Here is a 23,177-nt window from a genome sequence, read left to right on the forward strand (position 1 = left end):
GGGAAACAGAGCAGGGGCAGCGGGAGGCCCAGAAGTACACAATGTTTTATTGAAGAAAGTCAGGCCTTAGCTCGGCCAGCTCCATTCCACTTGGTTTAATGGGGGTCCCTGCCCACAGTAGTCTGAGCCAGGTCTTCCTGCAAGCAGGATGAGTTCAACCCCCGCCCTTTCTGCCCTTCCCCTTCTCCCAAATGGTGTCATCCAAACAATAAATATACAATAAATAGTGCTCTTGGGCTGGGCCTTAAAACCCACATCAGCCCCCACCAGTCGTCTTTAGCCAGGGCATCCTACTGGGGTATTGGAGAGGAAAGTCCCTAAACCTCCCAAGGTCCCACAGGAACTCAAATCCATCTCTGTTGCCAGGCCCAGACCTGGTTTCCCAGGAGACCTAGCAAAGCTGGCCCAAGGCAAGGCTGGGCAAAGCAGAACTGGCAAGTAGGTGCTCAGGTGGGGGCTACTGCCTTGGATACCCCCACTCTAGGCCATAAGAAAGACCACACTGGGCTCAGGAATAGATGGTAATGACTTCACGACCACCACCACGCACCAACAGCACCCGTTCAAGGCCCTCAGTCAGCACTTCAAGGAACTCCATGTCTATAGGCATCAGGTCAAGGAGGCAGCAGCAGGAACAAGGGGCAATCAGGGCCATCCCCACCCAAGGGCACCCCAGGAGGAAAACTCCTGGCCTGACCTCACACTTTGCCCACCTCCCCATGGCCTGCCTCTCCACAAAAGGATACAATTCTCATCACCTTCACTGTTCTTGGGTGGGCCAGGCATGTTCAGTAGGACTAGGCGGGCATCATGGGATCGTGTGACAATGACTTCATTGAGCTTCACAGCAGTGTGCATACGCCGCACATTGGACTGGTCTCTGACATAAAGAACCAAAATCTAGCAAAGGAAGCCTCTGTCCCTGCCCACCCAACCCAGCCTGTCTGTCCCACACTGCCTCTTCCCCAGGGCCCAACAAAGCTGGGTCTGTATTTGCTACACTCACGGCTTAATGTGAACCAGCTCCCGGAAGTTGTCAGGGGCATGGCTGGGGTCCCAGGGCTCAGTCATGAACTTGTCCCGGGTCCATGTCATCTGGATCTTATCGGCCCCTGCAGCAGACTCATCTTCCTCATCTGAGTATAGGCTCTCCAGCCGCAGGGCTGAGTGCCGGTCCTTGACTAGTTGGGCCTGAGAACAGAGGAGATGGCCTGGGCATCCTAAGAAAAGGAGGGCCTGACTGGCCTGACATGATTACTCTGCCTCCAGGAAATGGGCACTGGCTTAGGTAGGGCCAGGATGAGTCAGTCTGATGTCCCCATAGGATGGTGTCTCCAAAGGCCTGACCCTCCCACCCACCCCCAGCCTGAACCAAGGCAGCCACTGACTTCACGCTCCCTTTCAGTCTTGGTCAGCCTCATTTGCCGCAGCATCTGGGACCGCTGCTCCATCATCAGTGTGCGCTCATAGGTATATGCAGATATGTCGCTATTATGCTGGGGAGAGAGGAGGCTGTGAAGATGTGGTTGCATGGCACTTGGTATCTTGAAGGCAAGGGTGGGGTAGGCAGCTCACCATCTCCACCACCTCCACCTCTGCCTCAAGGCGGAGGTGGTATAGGAAGATGGCCAGATCCTTCTTCATCTGGATGCTGTTGTCATCCATCTGGGCAACTGTGAAGATGCGCATCCTGCACTTTCTCCAAACCTATGGCAACGGAACAGGGGGGTGGTTCAGTGTCATGTAGTCCTCCAAGAGCATAGCCACTCTCACCCAAGACCATTCACCTGGCCTACCTTATGTTGGCGCAGCAGGAAGGGCAAAAGCATGAGCATGCCACCGTCATGTACAATCCACCACACATCGATGTGGCCCTCCAGGTAGCGCTCGTGGTTGCTGGGGTAGAAGGCAATGTTCTTGGGCACAAGCAGGGCCAAGTGGGCAGCTGTGGTGCAGCGCACTGTATCTGGGGAAAAGGAGCACTACTGACCATCAGCCTGTGTCCCTCAAGCCTCTGCCACCCCATGACCCTGGCCCCTGGCCCTTCACACACCAATAAAGGTCTTCCAGGCACGTGGGTCCTCACTCTGTCGCCAACCGTAGGGCCAGCCCAGCACCACGGTGTTATGCCTCATGCCACCCAGGCCACAAGACTGGATGAGGTGGGCCAGCCCCTCACGCACCTTGCTGGCCACCACTACCTGACAGAAGCCTTTTACTTTCTCAATCTCCATCATGTTCTTGATTGTCTGTGGGGAACACAGTAGTGTCAGGAAGTCAGGCCACCAGCGTCCCTCTTCTGGGCAACCTTCTAGGGCTCTCGGGCACATAACTTCTTGGAAGTGGAGGAGGGCTTGGAACAAGTTACCCACCCAGAGGCAATGTTTTCAAGATGGGACAACTATATTCTCTTGTTCCAGCTTGAAGGGGCAGCAGTGTTGTCTACCTGGCTGGCCAGGCTTGGTCCCCTCCTCTACAAGCCAGTGCAGCCCAGATACCATTGGTCTGACTCCATTCTTCCCCACCCTCTGCAGGCACCTGCTCAGCAGCCTGGGCCTCGCCATAGCTCTCCAAGAAGCTGCCCTGGATGACGGAGCCAACAATCGTCAGGCCCTTGCCAGCCTTAAGCTGAGAGGCAAAGGTGAGGAGTCGTGGGTACTTCACATGAAGGTCTTCATCCAGCTTTAACAGCACCAGGAGCTGAGGCCTGCAGTGGCCAGATGGGGAGGCAGCTTGAGACCACGATCAGGCCTTTTCAGGGCACCCCTTCTTTTCTTCCCTTCTCAGAACATGGGCTCTCATATTTTGGATAGTGTAGATCCAAGGGTACAATAAGCAGGAGGGCATCCTTAGCAACCCAAGGAGGGGGAAACTGGACTAGGGATGGGGATCCAGCACATCTGGAGGCTCCTACCCTCCCAGCACTCCCTAAGAACCTTGAGATGGCCCGTGCTAGACTGGGTGTGAACTCACCGCCAGTTCTTGGTATGAGGAGGCCCCTCTTCCAGCCTCAACAGCGCATAGCGGGCAGCACTCAGGGATAGGCCTCTGATCCCATCACCCCATTCCTTCTCAGCCCTGCAGATGCCACAAGCTTGTGAGCTCCAGGTGCCACCCAGGGAATTTTATTTTTTGGTGGTGCTGGTACTGGGAATTGAACCTAGGACATCACACTTGCTAAGCAAGTACTCTACCACTGAGCTATACCTCCCAGCTAAATCCCAGCCCTTCACCAGGGATTTCTGACTATATGAATGCAGGAATGGAAAGAGGTTAGGCCCTGAGTCAGAGCCTTCCAGTCCTATCACTCATGGTAGATACCAAAAGTGGCCCTGCTCCCTCAACAACTCACCATTTAGACCATCCCACTTCTTAGTCAGGAACCCTCAGCCATATAGGTTATTCACAATCCCTTCACTCACCCTTGGTACTCAATGTACTTGTAGATCATGCCTGCGATGAGCATGGCAACCAGAGCATAGTACCAGGAGGAAACAAACATAAGGGCCAGGCAGAGGCTCATGCCCAGGAAGGACAGCGCCCTAAGACAGAGTGAGGAGAGCGGTAGAATCAAGGCAAGACTGGTAGGGTCCTAGGCCATAACCCATTCCATGCCCTGGTAGCCCTGTGAAGTCCCAAGTCACAATCTGGGTATAATCTCCTTCCCCATAGTGTTTCAAGAGTAACCACTGCCCAGCAAACTCAAAACTTCATTCAGAATGGCATTCTTAGACTCCCTGATACCTCCTATGTCAGGGAACTTGATTCAAGGGTCTAGCTTACCAATGATAGTATTTGAACCGGGGCCGCCAGTTGGGGGTCCTCAGGAGTGTCTGTACAGCACAGGCCAGGTTCACAAATAGGTAACACATCAGAAAGAACCTGCAGCACAGGGAGTTGGTCGGTACAGAGTAACCTCCTTAGTATCTCCGGGTACCTCATGTCAGGCTGAGCCTGGACCTTCTAGGCCATGTCTTTCCCTTCATTGCATGGACACAGTCAGGTCCTCCCACCCCCACAGCACCCACTCCTGCAGCCTCAGGAAGATGGGACTATGCGGAGAAGGTGTCCTTGGAGCCATGTTGTGTCAGGAGACACATGCAGCTGGCCTTGCCCATGTCCATGTTATAGATTTCCTAAATAACAAAAAGAGGCATTTTGTTTGCTTGTTTGAGAAGCTGTACCTGTTAAAACCATGAAGAGGATGAGGGAGCCCATATCCTTACAGCCAGCCTTACCCATGTCAGAAGAGAATGGACCGTGATCCCTGGCAGAAGGCTAGAAGGGGATGAGGGCCCCAGGATATCAAGTAGAGAGCTGGGATAGGATGGTGTCAAGGAATGCTGAGGAATGCTCAGTGTCTGAAGATTGGCTGGCTGATACTGGCCTGGATGACCAGTGGATAAGAAGCTGTCACACATGGGAAAGACGAACAGATTCAAGAGTAGATGACATATGAATGCACTGGATTAGACACCTGAGAGAAGCTGCTGTGGGAGTAGGAATCTGGGACATGGGTAAGGCTGATTGTATGAGCCCTCCCAGGTAGGCAGCCAAAAAGATGGCTAAGGGGAGGGGGCACCAACTTCTACACTCAGCTGATAGAGAGTAATGGTAGATTGGAGGCAGGAAGACTCCTGAGTGGGGTGCTAGGGGTAGGGGATTCCATGAGAGGTGAGTCCCATCAGGGTCTGCCATTAAGTACAACATAATAAAAGGCTGAGCAGTGTCTTTTGGCTTTGTACCTAGAACCGTTTGAGGTGTGAGGGATGGGTTGAGTTGGAGGCAGAGGACAGCCCAGGTACAGCAGGCCTAGCTGCAGCCAGGGTGGAGGCTATTTGCAGGGAAGGAAGCCCTGTCAAGTCTACAGGCTGAGGAGTGAAGGAGGTCAGGCCCTTCAAAAGAACAAAGCCCATCAGCCATGGAGCAGAGTGTGTGATGACTCCAACATGGGCAGAGGTGAAAATAGCAATTGAAGAAACTCTGCCTCAAGAATTACTAGAAATCTCCACGTGCAGATCAGCAACTGCACAGCACTGGCACAAATGCACATTCATTTGGGTTAGGACTAAAATTGTAACAAAAAGCATTTGTCCAGGTGCTTCCAGAATATTAAAAGCAAACGACTTTGAGCTAGGTACAGTGCTGCATGCCTGTAATCCCAGCTACTCAGGAGGCTTAGGCAAGGAGGATCATAAGTTTGAGACCAGCCTAAGCAACTTTGTGAGACCCTGTCTCAAAATAAAATGTGTATATATATAAAATCTATCTCACTGGAGATGTGGCTCAGTAGTAGAGCAGCCTAGGGTTTAATCCCTAGTACTGCAAAAAAATCCAGAGCAAACAACTTTGAAAATGATGAATGGTGAAGTGATGGCTTCATCAAGCCTCAAAGGACCAGGTGCTTCTCTGTCCAGCAGTGGGAGAATCTGTTGGATTCCTGTTCTGGAAGGTCCCCACAGTAGTGCGAGGGGCCTGTTGGTCTCTTTACAGCTCCTTTGCAGGTGCCACGCTATCTCCAGAATGCAGGGGTAGGTTGAGATCTGCCAAGCAACATCTCCCCACACAGCCTGGCACACAGTTGCACCCTCAACACCAGAAAGGATCATGGGGAGGTGCTGGGGTCCCCTGCTAAAAGTTACTGGGATTCAGGAAGCTTTTACCAAGACCATTACTCTGCCCTGCCCCCAGCTCACATGGATAGAATGGGGGCCACCATGTCGAGGGAGGCAATGAGGATGCCCAGCTCAGCAATGAGTGCAGTCAGGAGGAGTGCCCACGTCGGTTCACCATTTGCTTTCCCATGGCCGAACACCTGTAGGCACCAGAAAAGGAGTTGTTCCTGCCACCCTCTCCTACACTTGGGACCCCAAGCCACAGCCTGGCCTCCATTATCCCCAGGTCCTTTCTCTGGGGCTCAGGCCATCCCCATGGGAGGTCACAACTTTCTCCTGACTCCACCACTCCAGGCCTCCCTTCTTTGGATGAGCCATAGTTCATGAGGATTCTGGGTCTTAGAAGCTCTGCCAACAGTACACAGGGCCAGGGCAGCTCTCAGCAGCTCCTTATGGATGGCCACCTGGCCTTGGTGCCCCTGTGGGCAGACAATGCTGCATCCAAATTCCCTCTTTCCCTAGCCAGTGCTATGTCCAGAACCATGTGAGGGTGATATAGAAGGGCTCACCCGGAGGAAGGGGATGATGTTGTCCTTGGCAATGGCCTGCAATAGACGAGGTGCCCCAGTAAGGCTCTGGAGGCCAGCACCACATGTTGAGAAGAAAGAGCCAACAACGATGACCCAGGGCGAAGGCCAGGCCAATGTGCCCACCACCAGGTTCCTGCTGACACCGTCGCCATACCTGCAGGGGCCAGGCTCAGACCATGTTCTAGGCAAGGAGTCCCCCAAGTCCTGGGTGGGGCCACCCAGAGTGAGGGATAGCAGGGGCTAAATGGGACAGAGCTCTACCTTCAGTGGAAAAGGCCAAATGCCAGCCCCTACCCTTGACCCTCATCTCAGCCCTGACCCTGATGTTGCCATCCTCTTAAAACCAACTCTTGGAGGGGCCTGATCCACCTGATGGCACAGACTACCCTTGGCAGCCAGCAGCCTGAGGAAATGTCTGCGACCATGTGCAGGGTCTAGCATGAGGGGAGGCAAAGGCTGAGCTATTGCTACAGGGAGGGGCACAGCTCACTCACTTGTCTCGGAGCACTACACCCTCAATGCAGGCGCCGAAGAGAACCACACTGCTGAAGTCTACACAGAGTCAAGGAAGCTAGGCCTCCACTGCACTGTAACCAGACTCATCCCCACACAGGACCCTAGCGGCTCTTGCCCCAGCCACAGCCTGCAGATAGCTGAGGGTACTGTGGTATGTGCATGTGTCCCCCCAGTGTGTGCCTGTGTACGAGGGGGTGAGGGATGCGTGTATAGTGTGTCTATGCATGCCAACTGGTGATGTACATGTAGGCAAGTGCCTCCTGGTCCCCTCTCCCCTGTTTCAGGCCTGGGAAAGGATACACACAAGCGAGGTTGTAATGATGGCCAGAATGGTTCCCACCGGGATGGATTTCTGGGCATCACGGAGGTCCCCGGAGCGGTTTGAGCCAGCCATGATGCCTCCAAAAACAGATGAGACTCCCTCAGGGGCTCCCCAGGTTGGACTGGTGGCAGGGATGGGTGGGTGGGCAAAAGGGGCTCACCTGTTACAGAGGGGAAGAAGATGCCAACCAGCACAGTGAAGGATGTGGCGATATCAGCTACCACATACAGGGGCAGGCTCTCCTTCAGGCCAAGGGCGTCTGTGGAGGGCAGACCTCGCTTCTCCACGAACTCGCCCTTCTCCAGGTAGGCACTCCACAAGTTCTCTGCGGAAGCAGCAGCATCACCAACACAGCCCCATGGACCTCCCCAGGGTAGTCTGGGGCAGATCAGCCAGAAGCTGGGGACTTTGGGTACAGCTTCAGCCTGATGGCTACAGCGTCTACCACAGGGCTTCTCTGGTTGCAGGGAGGAAGCTATCCAAGCTACAAGTCTGATAGACAAAGGTGGCTGAAACCATTATCAACCAGAGCCCCACCACCGCCTGCATTCCCGACAAAAGCCCTTTATGGCCCCTGTGGGAACATCCCCAGGTGGCATTAGGGGCTGATGGCCAGAGGAAGAGGGGATGCCAGAACTTTCCAGGGGCTTCTGCAGGGCTGGGATGCTGGCCAATCTCCATTCACCCGAAACTCAGCTGCCAAGAGCCAGGCTGAGAGGACACTGCTGAGCTGGGAAGGCAGCCAGACCTGCTCCCCCATTCCCGAGCTGGCCACACAAGGACGGCTCTGTGCTCTGCTCTCCTGCTCAGCCTGTGGGCTCAGGGACAGGAACATGGGAGGGAGGACCCACCCTGGAGCACACCAGCAGCTGCCCCGGGAATGCCAGGGATCTCCGTCACATTGTTGAGCAGGAAGTAGGGGTCACAGGAGTCAGTGGTAAGGTTGGGGCTGTGGCAGAAGAAACTCCACAGCCGGGTGGCCACTGTCTCATTGTCCAACACAACCGTCTTGGCGCAGACATCAAACTGGTCCCGGGACAGGGTCCTGTTACCCAGCATGCACACTCTGCAGGGATGGAAGCATCACCACCTGCTGAGCTAGAGGACCCAGTCCATTCCCACCCTACAGTCTTGGGGACCCAGGGCATCAAAGGCAGTCTACTTGGAAGGGATGACAAGGTAATGTCTGGACAAAAGCCTGAGTTACTTACGGAAACACGGGAGGGTCAAAAATGGACTTGATGCCCCCAGCATAGATAGAGAAGATGGAGATAATCACACAGGCCAGGAAGAGTGAGGCAAATTTGTTCACATACTTGACACCAACAAATACCACCAGTGTCATAAAAGTCAGAAAAATGGTCCCATATACTCGCATATTATTCAAGGTGGCGCTTGACGTGTCATGAGAGCCTGATGGGTAAAAAATGGCGGCTGGTGGAGCAATGTAGGTCTGAAACAAGAAGATGGATTACAGAGGGTTCAACCTTTCTATTTGGAGTGTGAAACCTATCATTTTGGTTTTCTTTTAAAAGTATATCTAAAAGAAGCCAGTCTCAAAGGACCACATACTATATGATTCCAATTATACAAAATGTCCAGAAAAGGCAAATCTAGAGGTAGAAAACAAATTAGTGGTTGCCAAGAGATGACGGTTGGGGGAGAATGGAGAATGATGACTGATGGGGTTTCTTTTGGGGTGATAAAATGTTCTAAAATTGTGGTGATGGTTGCATCCCTGTGAATATACTAAAGACCAATGCACTGTACACTTTTACTGGGTAGTGCATTGAATGTTATGTGAATTACATCTCAATAAAGTCATTATTTTTTTAGAAAGGAAAGGATCCAGACTTAGACACCAACCTGAAGTGGAAGAGCCTAAGTAGAATGTTTGAACAACAAAATAAATAGTGGTAGTATTGAATTATAACCAAAAACCTAGGGAACAAAATAAATATCCAAAAGTCCATATAATTACATGGTTGAATAAACAAACAAACTGGGGAAAAGGGACATATTTCCTTACAGAAGAATTCCAAATTATAAATGTAGAAGAAATATGAGAAATGGAAAACAAAAAACAGATGAGCTAGGCACAAGATTCACACTATGAGCAGAGGACTGGAAGGTGGGAATAGTAAAGTCAGTCTCTCTAAATATCTTCTACTGTTTCATCCCCAGAGAAAGTACCTGCCACTCTGCTGCCCACATACCCTGTACATTTCTGCTTCCTCAGTGGAGAGTGGGAAGCTGAATTGGGCACAGCACCCTAGATTACTTTCTGCAATCTCCAGAAGGCATCCTGTGGTAGCTCACTCTGACTTAGGGATAAGGAGAAGCTGAATCTGAAGGGCGCTGGCATAGAGCTCTAGGAGACTGAACTGGCCAGAGCCATCCAAGCTCAGGAAGTAGTTAGTCTCTATGTCACCACCCAAGATCTGTCATTCAACTAAATGCAAGAGTTGGTTGGTTGCTTGCCATGGCTGAAACAGTACCCAGATAGGTGACATATCCAGGCTAAAGTGAAGACAGCCAGGCCAATTTCTTGCCTGGCCCAGACTAGCATGAAAGTAAAGGGGGAAACAGGCCTGAGCAGAGATCCTTCTCTTTTGATGCCTCCCGTGGTATGACCCCAGGCCCTGGCCAGGGATAGCAGGGGAGCACAAACAGCCTGGGCCTTCTGTGTGGAATCCAAGGGAAGTGTTTAGACATGCGTGTCATGAGAGCCTGATGGGTAAAAAATGGCAGCTAGTGGAGCAATGTAGGTCTGGAACAAGAAGTTGGATTACAGAGGGTTTAGCTTGACTCACCAGCAAGATCTCAATGGCCCCCAGGATATACATTGCTGCCGCAAATGTTGTTCCCAGATAGAAGCACAGGCCCACAGCACCTCCAAATTCTGGACCCAGTGAGCGGGAGATCATGAAATAGGAGCCTCCAGCTACAATAGAGAAAGTATGCACAGGTCAAGGTCAGTGCTTTTCAAGGGGTCTCCCTCATGATAAGCCCTCACAACCACTCAAAAGGACAGGACTGCTTTCCCCATTCATAGATTAGGGTAGGATTATTGTCTTTTCGGGTTTTTTGCCCCTGTGTCCCTGCGTAAGCCTGCCACCATGTGAGCGTCCATGGTTAAACCTCCGGCCCTAGTCTGTGCTTCTCACAGTCTAACACCCTTGGCAAGACTGAGAGAGTCAACACTAGGCCCCAGGGTGATGAAGGTGAAGAGACAAGTGTGATTCCATGTTGCTGAGTACATCTGCTGCTGATATAACCTCTCTGATGAAGGCCTGGGAACAGGAATCAAGAAACTTGAAAAACAGTCAATCCCTTTCATACTGTAATCCCACCCCTAGGATTTTGCTAAGGGAACCTTCAGGGATATGAACAAAGATTAGTGTTCAAGGCTGTTCACAAAAATAATATTTATAACAGTGAAAAAGTAGAATACCCAGGTAGGAGAATAATCACATAAATTGGGTTATATCCTACTATAGTGAATTATACTCTGTTGAAAAAACAAAACCCACTTTCCAACATATATATGTATGTGTATATATCTATATATACAGCAAAAAGAAATTATATATACATTTATATGTACATATGTGTGTGTATGTGTGTGTGTGTGTGTGTGTGTGTATGTGTGTATGAGGGGGGAAGAGGGAGAGAGAGAGAAAGAGAGAGAGAGAGAGAGCGATATTTTATAAGACCCTAAGATCATATGCTGAAAGCCTAATAGTAATGAACTCAGCATGGTGGGGTTATGAATGCTTTCAGTTTTTCATTCTGTTTTCCTGCCCTTTCAAACCTTCCTATGATAAATGAACATTGCCCATTTGGGGGAAGGTTGTATTATTTTTATACTAACAAAACATGACAGCAGTCTCAAACTCTGTTAGGCTCCTAAGTGAAAGTCAGGGACTGGGATCCCACTGGGGAACTGTTTAAGGGTGGAGGAGAATGGGGGTTCCCAGACAAATCAAAGCAGATTCTGGGCCCCATTCCCTTACCTACCTGGAACCACACCGTTGGTGGCGATGGCACTCATGGAGATAGCTGTCAGCAGTGTCTGTGGAAAGGAGGGCCTGGATGAGCCCTGGATGAGCTCAGATGGGTGGGATCTGTAGGGTGACCATGGCCCCTGCTCAGTCTATCCGTGACCCACCAGGCTACTTACACAGCAGCAGCAGATGAGGACAATAAGGAGGGCCTGTAGCACCCCGGCTGTGCCCACCATCCAGGTCAGCCGCAGGAAGAGGATGACCCCAAAGATATTCTGCAGGCAGGGCAGGTACACCCCCATGAGTGTGCCCATGCTGGGTGCCTATATGGGCAGGAGAAGAGGTGGCACAGAGCATCAGAGGGGCACAGATGCACTACAGAAGGTAGTTCCCTAGTCATTTAGTCATCCCTTACCTGTAGTGGGGTACCCACATGCTCCAGTGTATAACACCAGCCTACCCACAGCCCCAGAAGTCGGGGTATAGCTAGAATGTCTCTATTAACTTTCTTTTTTGGGTACTGAAGATTGAACCCAGCAGCACTTAACCACTGAGCTATGCTCACAGTTCCCCTTTTTTATACATTTTTTTTTTTTTAGTTGTAGATGGACACAATACCTTTATTTTGTTTATTTAGTTTTTTTATGTGGTGCTGGGGATCGAACCCAGTGCCTCACACATGCTAGGCAAGTGCTCTACCACTGAGCCACAATCCCAACCCAAAACCTTTATTTTATTTATTTTTATGTGGTGCTAAGGATTAAACCCAATGACTCACATGTGCTAGGCAAGAGCTCTACCACTGAGTTATAACCCTAGCCCTCCCAGTTCCTTTTTATTTTTTTAAAATATTTATTTTTTAGTTGTATTTGGACACAATACCTTTATTTTATTTATTTATTTTTATATGGTACTGAGGATCGAACCCAGGGCCTCACACATGCTAGGCAAGCGCTCTACTGCTGAGGCACAACCCCAGCCCCCTTTTTTATTTTTTGAGACAGAGTCTCCCTAAGTTGCTTAGGACCTCTCTAAGTTTCTGAGGCTGGCCTCAGACTTGTCATCCTCCTGCTTCAGGCTCCCAAATTGCTGGGATTACCATGACCATCTCTATTAACTCTACACAGCAAGACAGTTGGGATTGAGAAGGTTATGAAACCTGATTCTTTCTAAAACCCCACAAGTGAGCTTTTGAACTTAAATTCTCCTCAAGGTACTGCCTCCTCCCCTTCCTCTCCTCTGCTAAATGTCTGCGAAAAGGGGTCTATCTCAGGTCCTCACGTTCTCTCTGAACAGGCCCCAAATCACCTAAGCCAAAATCCAAGAAATTTTCCCTCTTGTTCCCTCTTTCCAATCCCCCCACTTTAACCAGATGGACATGGAGTCCTGCCCATTCTACCTCCCTGCTATCCAGAGACTAGGCTTCCTTGTCTCAGCCTTAGTCCCCCTAAGGCAGTAAACTGGGGCACTAGGTGATATCCTCCCACACTTGCCCACCTCTCCACACTCTAGCCCACTCTGCAGCCAGAGTAGGTTTCTGATAACAAAGTACAATCCCCTCATCCCTGTTGAAAACCCTGTTTTGTTCTATAATACAGTGTGTGGCGTGTGGTGCAGATTCCTTGGCTTGAGCTGACAGATGTACCCCATCACCTCCTCTGTCATTCCCAGTTCCATACCACATGGCTTCTTCTGAGCCTTGGAACCTGGGCATGTGCTAGGCTCTGCCAGGGAGGATGGCCTTGCCTCACTGCCTAGAAAACTCTTTCTTCAGTGAAACCATCAGAAGTTTAACTGTCACTTCTTCCAGAAAGCTCCCCCTAGGCTGGGTGGAGTTGGTGCTCCTCCTGCAATCTTTCAGCATCTAACATACCTTTCTATGATAATGGTCACTACAGGTCACATTACTGTGTTAGTATGACTCATTATCATACTGTGGCAGACTTGACTTGTTTACTGTTCTCTCACCAGCAGACCCTACAGATCCCCCAAAGGTGCTCCTAAACCCAGTGAATGACAGCTTAGAAGTCCCTGGACACCCTGTTGGGAAAATCTTGCAGAGCGGATGGAGGGGTCAGGAGAGAGCTACATGCCAGAAGAAGCATTCTGAAGGGTTCTGGCTTAGGGCAGGGTCTGTGTGCAGGCTAAAGGAACTTGGGAGGGTCTAGGAAAGAGCAAAAGCTTCCTTCTGAAAGATACACCTCATCTAGGCTCTGTCCAAGCCCTTCTCAAAGGATACCACCCATTTTGGAATAATGGCAGCAAGAACTCTGAGTCCCACCCCCATCCTAGGCTGAGTCATTCTGAGAAAAGAGCAGTGTGGGAAAGGGCAGGACCGGAAATGCTTTCTGCATCCCCAAATAACCTCTGGCAGCCTCAGAAGGTCACTGGGCCAGAGCCAAAGTGACTGCCAGGGAGAGGCTGCCTTTGGGTCTTGGCATGGTCTGGTTGGAGGCCCACCCTTCCTGCTTCAAACCTTCTTTTCTGAGGCCCCTGCTCAGAGCTGCTCTGGGTGAGGTCCACAGCTCCCTAGCTTCCTATTATGTACTTGACTAGATTCCTCCTTCCTCCATGGTCCCAGCTACTAAGGCTGGGGAGCCTGTGAGGATACTAGGGTCTAGCCTCAGCTTCCCTCTCATATCTTCACCTTAAGGTCAGATGGGTAACTGAGCTGAGGCTAGACCCTAGTATCCTCACAGGCTCCCCATTAGGCCAAAGGACCACAGCCCTTCACCAATTCATGCTTCCCTCCCATGCTTCTGTTGAGATGTGCACTAGCCTTTCCTGGGGGCCTTTTTACTCTCAGTCCTGACTCATCCTCAATGGACAGGGATGAGACTCTTATCCAATGATCCTGTCACCCACTGTGGGCAACACTCTCAGAAGTTAAGACTCCTCCTGCAAGGCTGCATAGGGGTTGCCAGAGATAGAGTTCTCTGCTATCTTTATTCCAGAATATACCAGCAAAATCTCAACCAGCTGAAGAGGTGGAGGTTAGTTCTGTATAATCAAGATATCAGCTGCCCTCTTGAAAGGGTGGGCTTGTTTGTCTCCTGGAAGCGCCAGGTGAAGGATGTGTTTTAGCTTGGTGCATCCTCTCTCCTGGACCCACCCCAGCAAGGCCCAAATCTCAGGAGCAAGTCTGAGCCTGGTGATCTGGCTTATCCCAATCTGGAGTTCCTTTTGTTTCAACTGACCTCCAAAGAGAACAGTATAGCCAGGACTAGACCCCAGCTCCTTCCAAATGCAGCTACTTCCCAAACCTCAGAGAGACAGGAGATGGAAAGGGAGGACCCCTTACTTTTTTGGGGGGACGGGTACCGGGGATTGAACTCTGGGGCATTTGACCACTGAGTCACATCCCTAGCCCTATTTTTGTGTTTTATTTAGAGACGGGGTCAACACTGAGTTGTTTAGCGCCTTGCTTTTTGCTGAGGCTGGCTTTGAACTTGCTATCCTCCAGTCAACCTCCTGAGCTGTTTGGATTACAGGCATGCGCCACTGCACCCGGCAGGACCCCTTACTTTCAAACCAAAACGTTGAAAAAATCCCCAGCCCTCAGTTAAACTGAGGCCCATCAAATACAGGTGCTGAGCAAGATAGAAAAATCATCCTAAATACAGAGGAGGGCTGAAGGAATAGATGTGCTTTACAAGGAAGTGTCAGGCTCCATCACATGTTCATGCCTGCACAACCTGGTACTTAAGCAACCCAGGGGCTGTGGGAGCCTTGGTTAGGGGCAAGAGAGTCATGTCACTTGCTTTAGGCTGTGTAGCCCCCAGGCTATCCATCCTGATTTGATGCCAGTGATCTGGTATTTCACAATCACATACCTCACAGTACATCCACAAACACTTCTCCCAGCATCATGCATTAACCTTGGGCAAGTTACTTAAGGCCTTGTCACTCAGTTTCCTCATCTGAGAAATGAAGATGAAAGTGGGAGAGAAGCCAGGCTTAGGGAGTCAGGAGGCTGGCCCAAGGGACTAGATAGGCAATGGGCAGGACTCAGAGGAGCTAAAAAAAGAATGAATGACTTATCTCATAGGTTTTTTGTTTGTTTTTTTTCCCAGTGGTGGGGATTGAACCCAGTACCTCATGCATGCTAGGCAAGTGCTCTATCACTGAGCCACATCTCAAATCCACCCATACTCTCTTCCTTCTTTCCTTTCTTCCTTCCTCCCTTCCTCTCTCTCTCTCTCCCTACCTTCCTTCCTTTCTTTTCCACACAGGGTCTTGCTACTTCCTGCCTCAGCCTCCAATGTAGCTGGGACTACAGGCTACAGGTTTCCATCTCATGATTGTGTTGTGAGTATAACATTTGAGAAGATGGGGTCACTCTTAGAGGCTGAGTGCAAGGAGCTCTTGTTCCCACTGTCATTTCTTTCTGTCTTTCTTGAAGTGCTGATGAAACTCTACCAGAGCTAAACCTACACCTCCAGTCCACCCACTGTCGTTTCCTTCTTTTTAAATTTTTGTTTGTTTGTTTGTTTCTGGGGATTGAATCCAGAAGTGCTTAACCACTGAGCCCACTGAGCCACATCCCCAGTCCTTTTCTTATTTTTAGACAGGGTCTCACTAAGTTGCTTAGAGCCTCTCTAAGTTGCTGAGACTAGCCTTGAACTTTTGATCCTTCTGCCTCAGCCTCCCTAGTCACTGGGATTACAGGCCTGCACCACTATGCCCAGCTTCACCCACTGTCATTTCTGAGGGCCTCCCTCAGTAGTTCCTCCTTAGCCCACCCCTTAAAGCCCCTATGAGCCCAAGACATTCAGTGCCCACTCTCATGCTTACCTCACCTGGCATCCACATGCCCTGGCATGCGCACACCACATGGGAAAACAGTATATTCCATGGTGTTCTGTCTGTCATCTTAAGTGTGGCCCTTCTGATGACCCTGACTGGCTCACCTTGGCTGCTCTCCGACGGGAGCCTTCTCCACTCTCAGCCTCCTCATGTTCCTTGGCGCCCTGGGTGAGGTTGGTATAGCTGACAAGCTTGCCCAGAAGAGATGACACCTTTGGGCGGATGTCCAGTTCCTCCTGTAAACAAAGCCACGGGGCAATATGGCAATGGGCCAGGACAGCGCCAGGCTACCTATATGTAGCCAGCAGCCTGGACTCTGGCTCCATGCCAGGCCCTGAGGCAGGCCTGGGCCTGATCCCAGCTCTTGCTGGGGGAAGCCCAAGCCAGCCAACTAAGCAGGTGTGGGCACCACACCCCAGCACGTGGCACTGAAAGGCCCAGCCCAGTGGTGGCTTCTCTCTGCCCCACCTTGGCTGCAATCACTGCCAGCCCATTTGTGAAAACCACCCGCCTCAGGGGAGAAAAAGAAGGGCAGGCACAGTTGGCAGACAGGCAAATTGCACACTTCATCCTATCTGCTGTTTGGCCACCTACTGGCGATGGCTGAGCCTCTGGGATTCATATCTACCCTGGACTGCCCACAAAAAAAGCCACCTTAGTCACCTCAGGGACCAAGGCAGACAAAAGATGTCTGGAACAACTGAAGTCTCTGTTGTCTGACCTTCCTAAATGGCCTAACCCCAGGCTCTGGTTCCTGTGACTGACATACCTCAATCCCAAAGTGGGATGCTGGGCCATCATCCTCAAAGTGAAGCCAGGACAAAGGTTTTACTGCAGAACCTTGTTGCTCTTGGTCAGGAGGTACCCTGGGCTCAGGACCCCCAACTCCCACGGGGGTCTAGGCTTTCCCTGCCCTTGATTCATTCTTAGTGCCATCTCTCCACTGGTTTCTTATCCACATTTAGCCTTTCACTATCTGACAGCTCTTTTCTGACCCTACACACAGGGAGGTTGGTTGGGAGCAAAGAATAAATATACAGGCCTTTGGACATGTGGAGATTGAGAAGCCTACACTATTCAGCAGCTGAATATGTGGGTCAAAGTTTAGGTGCCTAGGGGCTGGGGTTGTGGCTCAGAGGTAGAGTGCTCGCCTAGCATGCATGAGGCACTAGGTTCAATCCTCAGCACCACATAAAAATAAAATAAAGATATTGTGTCCACCTATGACTAAAAAATAAATTATAAAAAAAAGTTTAGGAGCCTAAACCATGTCTTAAATCCATATCTTACTTTTCAGCTTGAGTATGGAAAGGCTAAAATATAAGTTCAGGCACAAATTTGGGAAACTTTCAAAGAGGTATCAACTGAGCTTGCAGATGTGGAGGGCAAGAGCAGGTTCAGGGAGAAGGACCAGGGACAGAGTTGGAAGAACCAACCAGGAAAGACACAGAGTCTATGAGAGAGCCCACAGGCGGAGAACTGGGAGTGCAGGGAAAAAAAGAAATTCTCAGGGGGTGGTCACCTTGCTGAGGGGGCAGCAAGGAAGGCAAAGGTTAACAGCCAAGGAGATAGCAATGGGGGTCAGAATTGCAAATGGCCTCTGGGAAAGCAGTTTCAGTTTGAAGGGCCACAGGAACCACTATCTGACTACAGGGAGCAAGACAAGGGGAGAGCAGAAGAAGAGTCACCATCCAGCCTGCATGCTTAGATGAGAGGCCCCTGACAGGCCTCGGTCTGTCTCCCAGCCTGCCACATTTGTGGCCCCAAATGGCTCCTCAACTACCTCAAACAGTGCCAGGTTCCTGTCATAGTAGTCACTTCCTCTGGAAGCCTCCAAGGGGCAAAGAAAAGGGCTGCTCTCTCTGTGATTACTCTGTCCTGTGGAGAGAAAGGGAAAGAAACCCAGTTAGGGCTGCCTCCTGAACAGGCAGCCTGTACCCCTCCTCAGAGGCCAGTGCCCAAAACATCCTTTCTGTAAACCACTTTGGAGGCCACAGTGTTAAGAGGCTGAGCATCAGCTTCTCCATCACACCTAATGGCCTCCTTGAAGAGTCAGGGTAACCCAAGAGCAGCCAGTAATCAAAACCCAGCCCATCATTCCCTGTAACACAGGGTACAGGTATGAAAACCCCAGTGTAAGGCAAGGGGTGGGGGCCTGTTGAGGGGGCGGGCCCTGGCCTCAGCCAGCCCTCGCATAACCCCTAACCCCTTTTCAGGCCTATCTGGAGCACCCAGAGTGCCCCATGCCAAGGGCTCGGTGTCGTCAGGCATCACCGGGGTACTGCTCTCCAGATAGATGAAAGCCACACAGAGTGCCTTCTGCTGCCATGGCCAGCAGGTGGCCTGCTAGCTACCCCACCATGACCCGCACCTGAAGGGGCACCCTGGAGGGTGGCCCAAGGCATGCCGGGAGGCAGGGGCAAGCCCTAGCTGTACAGTAAGCAGAAGTGGGAGCCAGTTGTCCAGGTCATCTGCGAAAGATAAGGCTGGTGGGTGAATGTTAGATTGTATAGTCTGGAAATACAGGAGTGTAGCTGGGCGTGGTGACACACACGGCTAAGGATGGAGGATTCAATGCCAGCCTTAATGTCTCAAAAAGGGGGATGACATTCCCAGCTTTCCAACAAACAGGTAGAGCACCTCTAGGTTAAATCCCTAGTACCAATAAACAAACAAACAAACAAATGGCTGGGGATGTAGTTCAGTGGTAGTGCACTCCTGGGTTCAATTCCCAGCACTGCAAACAGGAAAAAGAGGAAAGAAGGAAGATAGAAGCATGGACTGTTCATAGGGTCCCAGGGCATTAGCTCCTTGGTCTGCAGATTCCTCCTGCTTGCATCAAAACAGGTGAGAGGCCCACACCAGCTTCCACCCACCCCTCAGGTTGGTGAGACTGAGCCTCAGATCCAAGGAAACCTGGCAGAAAGCAACCAAAATGATTTTTTGGGGGTGGGGGGCACCAGGGATTGAATTTTGGGACATTCAACCACTAAGCCCACCTTCAGCCCTATTTTGTATTATATTTAGAGACAGAGTCTCACTGAGTTGCTTAGGGCCTCACCATTGCTGAGGCTGGCTTTGAACCTGCGATCCTCCAGTCTCAGCTTCCCAAGCCGCTGGGATTACAGGAATGTGCCACGAGGGCCCCCCATTTTATTCTTCCCCCTTGGTAAGGCTATCTCACCTCCCAAAGCTTGCCTGCTTTTTCCTGGCATCCCATCATTCGTACTCTTCCCTGTTCTACATTTTGTCTCTTGTGAGCTTCATGGTGACAATCCCAGTTTTCCAACAAACAGGCAGCAGACACTAAGTACTTCTTTTCTAGATGCCAAGTGTCCCTCTACCCCAATGAAGTCTGGTAGCTGCAGCACTGTCAGGTCTCACAATAAATGGGCTGTAGACATTTAGGTTCAAAGAAGCCACCCATGGTGTTTGCTGGAAGCAGCATACAGTTTTGTTTTGTTTGGGTACTGGGGATTAAACCCAGGGGCACTCTACCACTGAGTTACATCCCCAGACCTTTTTATTTTTCATTTTTTTTTTTTTAAAGAGAGAGCGAGAGAGATAGAGCGGTAGAGAGAGAATTTTTAATATTTATTTTTTAGTTTTTGGCAGACACAACATCTTTGTTTGTATGTGGTGCTGAGGATCGAACCCGGGCCACACGCATGCCAGGCGAGCGCGCTACCGCTTGAGCCACATCCCTAGCCCTTATTTTTCATTTTTGAGACAAGATTTTGCTAAGGTGCCCAGGTTGCCTTCAAACTTGTGATCCTCCTGACTCAGCCTCCTGAGTAGCTGAGATACTGGCATGCACCACCATGCTCTGCAGAAGTATGCAGTTTTGATTTTAAGTGTGTTGGCACGGTGTCCCCAGATGGACGCAGTAATAGAAGTGTTATTACCAACCCAGACTAGTGGTGTGATTGGGTCATGCGCTGGCCATGACTGTCAATGTTTTAATTTAAATAGGTCACAATTCATTTCTCATTTGCAGCTGAGAACGTGGACTAATGCATCCTTCTCCATCTGAAACATCCTCTTGATATCAGTGTGTGGTTTAACTTGGCTTCCCCAAGCCTACAACCACTTAGCAGGGGCTGCATTATGGATTCTTTATCACTCAAGGAGACTGATAGGTAAAGTGTGCCTGTGAAAATTTCTGGGGTAAAGTCAGTTCTGCCTTAGCATGTGAAAGCAGTATATTTCCTTCATCCAGCAATCTGGACTAGTTAAGTGGGCCAAACAGATCAGTCACATGTTCAATGATTGCATATAGGTCAATGTCAATGACACAGTAGACAAAGGCAGCCAGAAAGTCATCCCACCAAGGCATGTTAAAGCCCAGTGGGGTCATGTAGCTCCTCAGACACCCTCACACCCTATGACATTTGCTATAACTTTGATGCTTACACAGATCAGGAGTCACAAGAAAAATCTAAAAACCCAGTAACACTGCCCTTTATATTAACAGCTGACCAGTGAGAATGCAATTTTGTCAGACCAGGATACAGGGTACTAGAGCCAGGTGAGGGCTTGGCTGTAGGTTCCCTATTCCTACTCCAGACCCCAGTCCATCCAGGATACACCCCAAGGTGTAGCATGATCCTTGAAGGTAAAGAAGAGGTCTAGAATATGCAATTTTGCCAGAGTTTGCACATCCTGTCCCCTGGGTGCTCAGATGGCCAGAAGTCTGCTTTGGATTCCTGGCCTCTCCCATGTGAAAATGATACTCTGTGCTGCCTTGTGTGTCCTATTCTATGTACAGATAGTAACACATGCTTTTCCAACTGCCCAGAGGCATCAGAAAAGGGACTATCTGCTGCCAGACACCCAGTAAGCACTTGTTGGAGTTCCCCAAACCTTGCTTAGGGACAGCTCCAGTGGGACTGTGGAAACGTAAGAGGGTCTAAGCAGACACTGGATATCTGTACTGCCCTCAGATTCAAGCTGCCCATTCTGGCCTCAGCTATTCCAAAAATTCCAGGGCACGTCTGGGCATGCCTGCCAGGCCCAAGCTGCTCACATGCCACCTGAGACCCCTAGTATGGCCGGGATATGAGGCCTGCCTGTGAGGGACACAGGTGTGTTCCCACCAGCAACTGTATAGACACCAGTAACAGGTAAGGATCCAGGTGATCCTCCTGATCCCTGTGCACAAAGGCATCTGCCTGAGGTGCCCCTTCAGGACCTCCCGAGCCCCTGCCCACAGGCTGGCTGACCCCTCAGAGTAGAGGGCAGGCCTTCAGCTAGGGGTCCCAGGAGATGGACCTGAGTTTGACTGTTTTTCAGCCCTCTGAACTTTTGTAGTACCCACCAAGAAGGATCAAAATCACTCACCAGGGGGGCTGGGGTTGTGACTCAGTGGTAGAGCACTTGCCTAGAACGAGTGAGGCACTGGGTTCGATCCTCAGCACCCCATAAAAACAGAATAAAGGTATTGTGTCCACCTACAACTAAAAAATATATTTAAAAAAATCACTCACCAGGGTTCAGGGTGTCCCCCATACTGCAAACACAGTCAAGGTCTGGCTGAAAAGGAGCAAGAGGAGGAGGAAAAGGAAAGGACCTAGTGGGAGGAGCTGGTCTTGCTTGGAGGGATCTGGCTGGATGAGGCTAAGGCAGGCAGAAGCTAAGCCAGCTCTGCCTGCCCACTGAATCAGGGATGCAGCCTAGCCCAGCCTCCAGGGACAGAGGTCCTTCCAGGCTCAGGGGAGCAGGGATGCTGCTCTGACTCTCTGAACAAGCCCTAGGGACAGACAAGGGAATGTCAAAGGGTATTCACACAGCTGTCAAGCCTGAAAAACCTTCACAATGTCCAACAGCCCATCCCTCTGTCCTGTGCCAACTCTACACATGGCAGTCAGGTAATACAAACGCACAGCCACTCGCATCAGCATGGATCAGCTCAGTCATATCACCATCAAAGACAGATCAGAGGTCAAGATCATATCACCTGACACATCTCAATGACATGAATTTCTTAAATGTCTCCATCATGATCAGTCCCAGACATTATAGGCATTTGTCATCAGTCATATCACCATCCTGCAGGATACACTGGCCATGAGAATGCCCTGACCTGACCCTGCCTTTAACTTGATACCCACAGCAGCACACTTGCACATGCATATGCCAGTACACAGTGCACAGACAGACAGACATAAGTTTCCAGCAGGACTCCAAAAGTGGCTCCTGGCAAGGACACCGTCTGACTGAGTGAAACCCTGAGCCTTCTGGGAGAGGAGATGGAGAAAGGAGCAAGGGAAGAGGCAGGAACCTGGAAGAAAGGAGACACTCACCTCCAGGACCAGCACTAACACCCAGGTTCAGAGTTAAGGTGCTAGAATCTCCCCTGGGGGTTTAAATACCCCCCCAACAACCCCCCTCCCTGCAAATTTCATAACCTCCCCACACTTTCCGTCACTCCTTCCTAAGTGCAGGTAACAGCATCTCTCCCAAGGAAGGTAGGGAGGATTAAACGAGTCGGTTCACGTTAAGTGCCTAGACAAGCCTGGCCCCGTGTGAATGCTCCCCAGATGCCCACTGTACCTACAGATCTAGGCCTGGGCAACAGGGACGACTTACAGGCAGGTACCCAAAGGCCCCCTCAGCAGGCACACCCTTCTCTCGGGTGTGAGAGTTTAGAGAGTAGGGAGACACAGGAAGGGGAGGGCAAGGGAAGGAGGGAATCACCAGGCAAAGGCGACAAGAGGATGGGGGTCGTTTACAGAGGTGAAGGGGCTGCAATTGGGGCTTTGGCTATACTCCCAAAGGAAAAGGTTGGAGACCCGGGCTCGGAGCTATCCGGGGCCGGGCGGCCTGCTGTCTGGCCTCCCCGGGCGGCCACGTCTGCAGCCCCCGCCCGCGGCTCGCAGGGGAGGAGCTGGGCTAGGGAGAGCGACCTGGCCCGCGCGCCCGGAGCAGAGGAAAATCGTGTTTGCACGCGCGGAGCGGGGAGTGGCGGCGGCGCAGAGAAAGAAAAGTTAAGCCGGCATCGACGTATGCGCGCCAAGTCCCACTACCGGCGGGAGCCGGCTCCTCGTGGCCGCCCCGCGACCCCGCCAAGGCCCCCGCCCGGCAAGCCCTCACCGTCCGACTCCTCCCGCTCGGCGCGCTCCCCGTAGTCCACCCAACTCAGACCCTCGAGGTTGTCATAGTCGCCGCGCCGCGGCCCGTCCACGGGCACCACAGTGAAGTGAGGCATCGCGCGCAATCAGTCTGCCGCACCCTCCCGGCCTGCCGCGCCCGCCGACCCCGCCGCCTGCCGGCTGTCCCCGCTGCTCCGGGCCGGTGCGCCCCGCCCGCTCACATTCCTCCC

At 51.2% G+C, this 23,177-nt stretch overlaps 1 protein-coding gene across 2 annotated transcripts; it reads right to left on the reverse strand.

The window, feature by feature from the left end:
- Positions 1–27: 27 nt before the first annotated feature.
- On the reverse strand, positions 28–23,145 carry Slc12a4 (solute carrier family 12 member 4). Of its 2 annotated transcripts, XM_058575955.1 has the most exons (25): positions 22,949–23,084; positions 18,228–18,327; positions 17,640–17,734; positions 15,961–16,092; positions 11,227–11,373; positions 11,064–11,118; positions 9,857–9,987; positions 8,255–8,496; positions 7,895–8,109; positions 7,204–7,368; positions 7,022–7,120; positions 6,700–6,757; positions 6,185–6,359; positions 5,697–5,815; positions 3,784–3,882; positions 3,423–3,542; positions 2,974–3,078; positions 2,539–2,707; positions 2,054–2,249; positions 1,797–1,966; positions 1,576–1,707; positions 1,389–1,496; positions 1,007–1,191; positions 747–880; positions 28–600 (listed from the first exon to the last, which is right to left on the reverse strand). In XM_058575955.1, the coding sequence occupies exons 2-25, from the start codon at positions 18,259–18,261 to the stop codon at positions 509–511; spliced, it is 3,177 nt and encodes a 1,058-aa protein (XP_058431938.1). In that variant the 5' UTR covers positions 18,262–18,327; positions 22,949–23,084; the 3' UTR covers positions 28–508. The 2 variants fall into 2 exon arrangements, with proteins under 2 accessions (XP_058431938.1, XP_046290351.1); XM_046434395.1 differs by lacking the exon at positions 18,228–18,327 and having other exon boundaries at positions 22,949–23,145.
- Between the last annotated feature and the right edge of the window lie 32 nt (positions 23,146–23,177).

Source organism: Marmota monax, unplaced genomic scaffold (assembly GCF_021218885.2).
Source record: "Marmota monax isolate L192 unplaced genomic scaffold, Marmota_monax_Labrador192_F-V1.1 WCK01_AAM20220418_F8-fsc00024, whole genome shotgun sequence".
NCBI lineage: Eukaryota > Metazoa > Chordata > Mammalia > Rodentia > Sciuridae > Marmota > Marmota monax.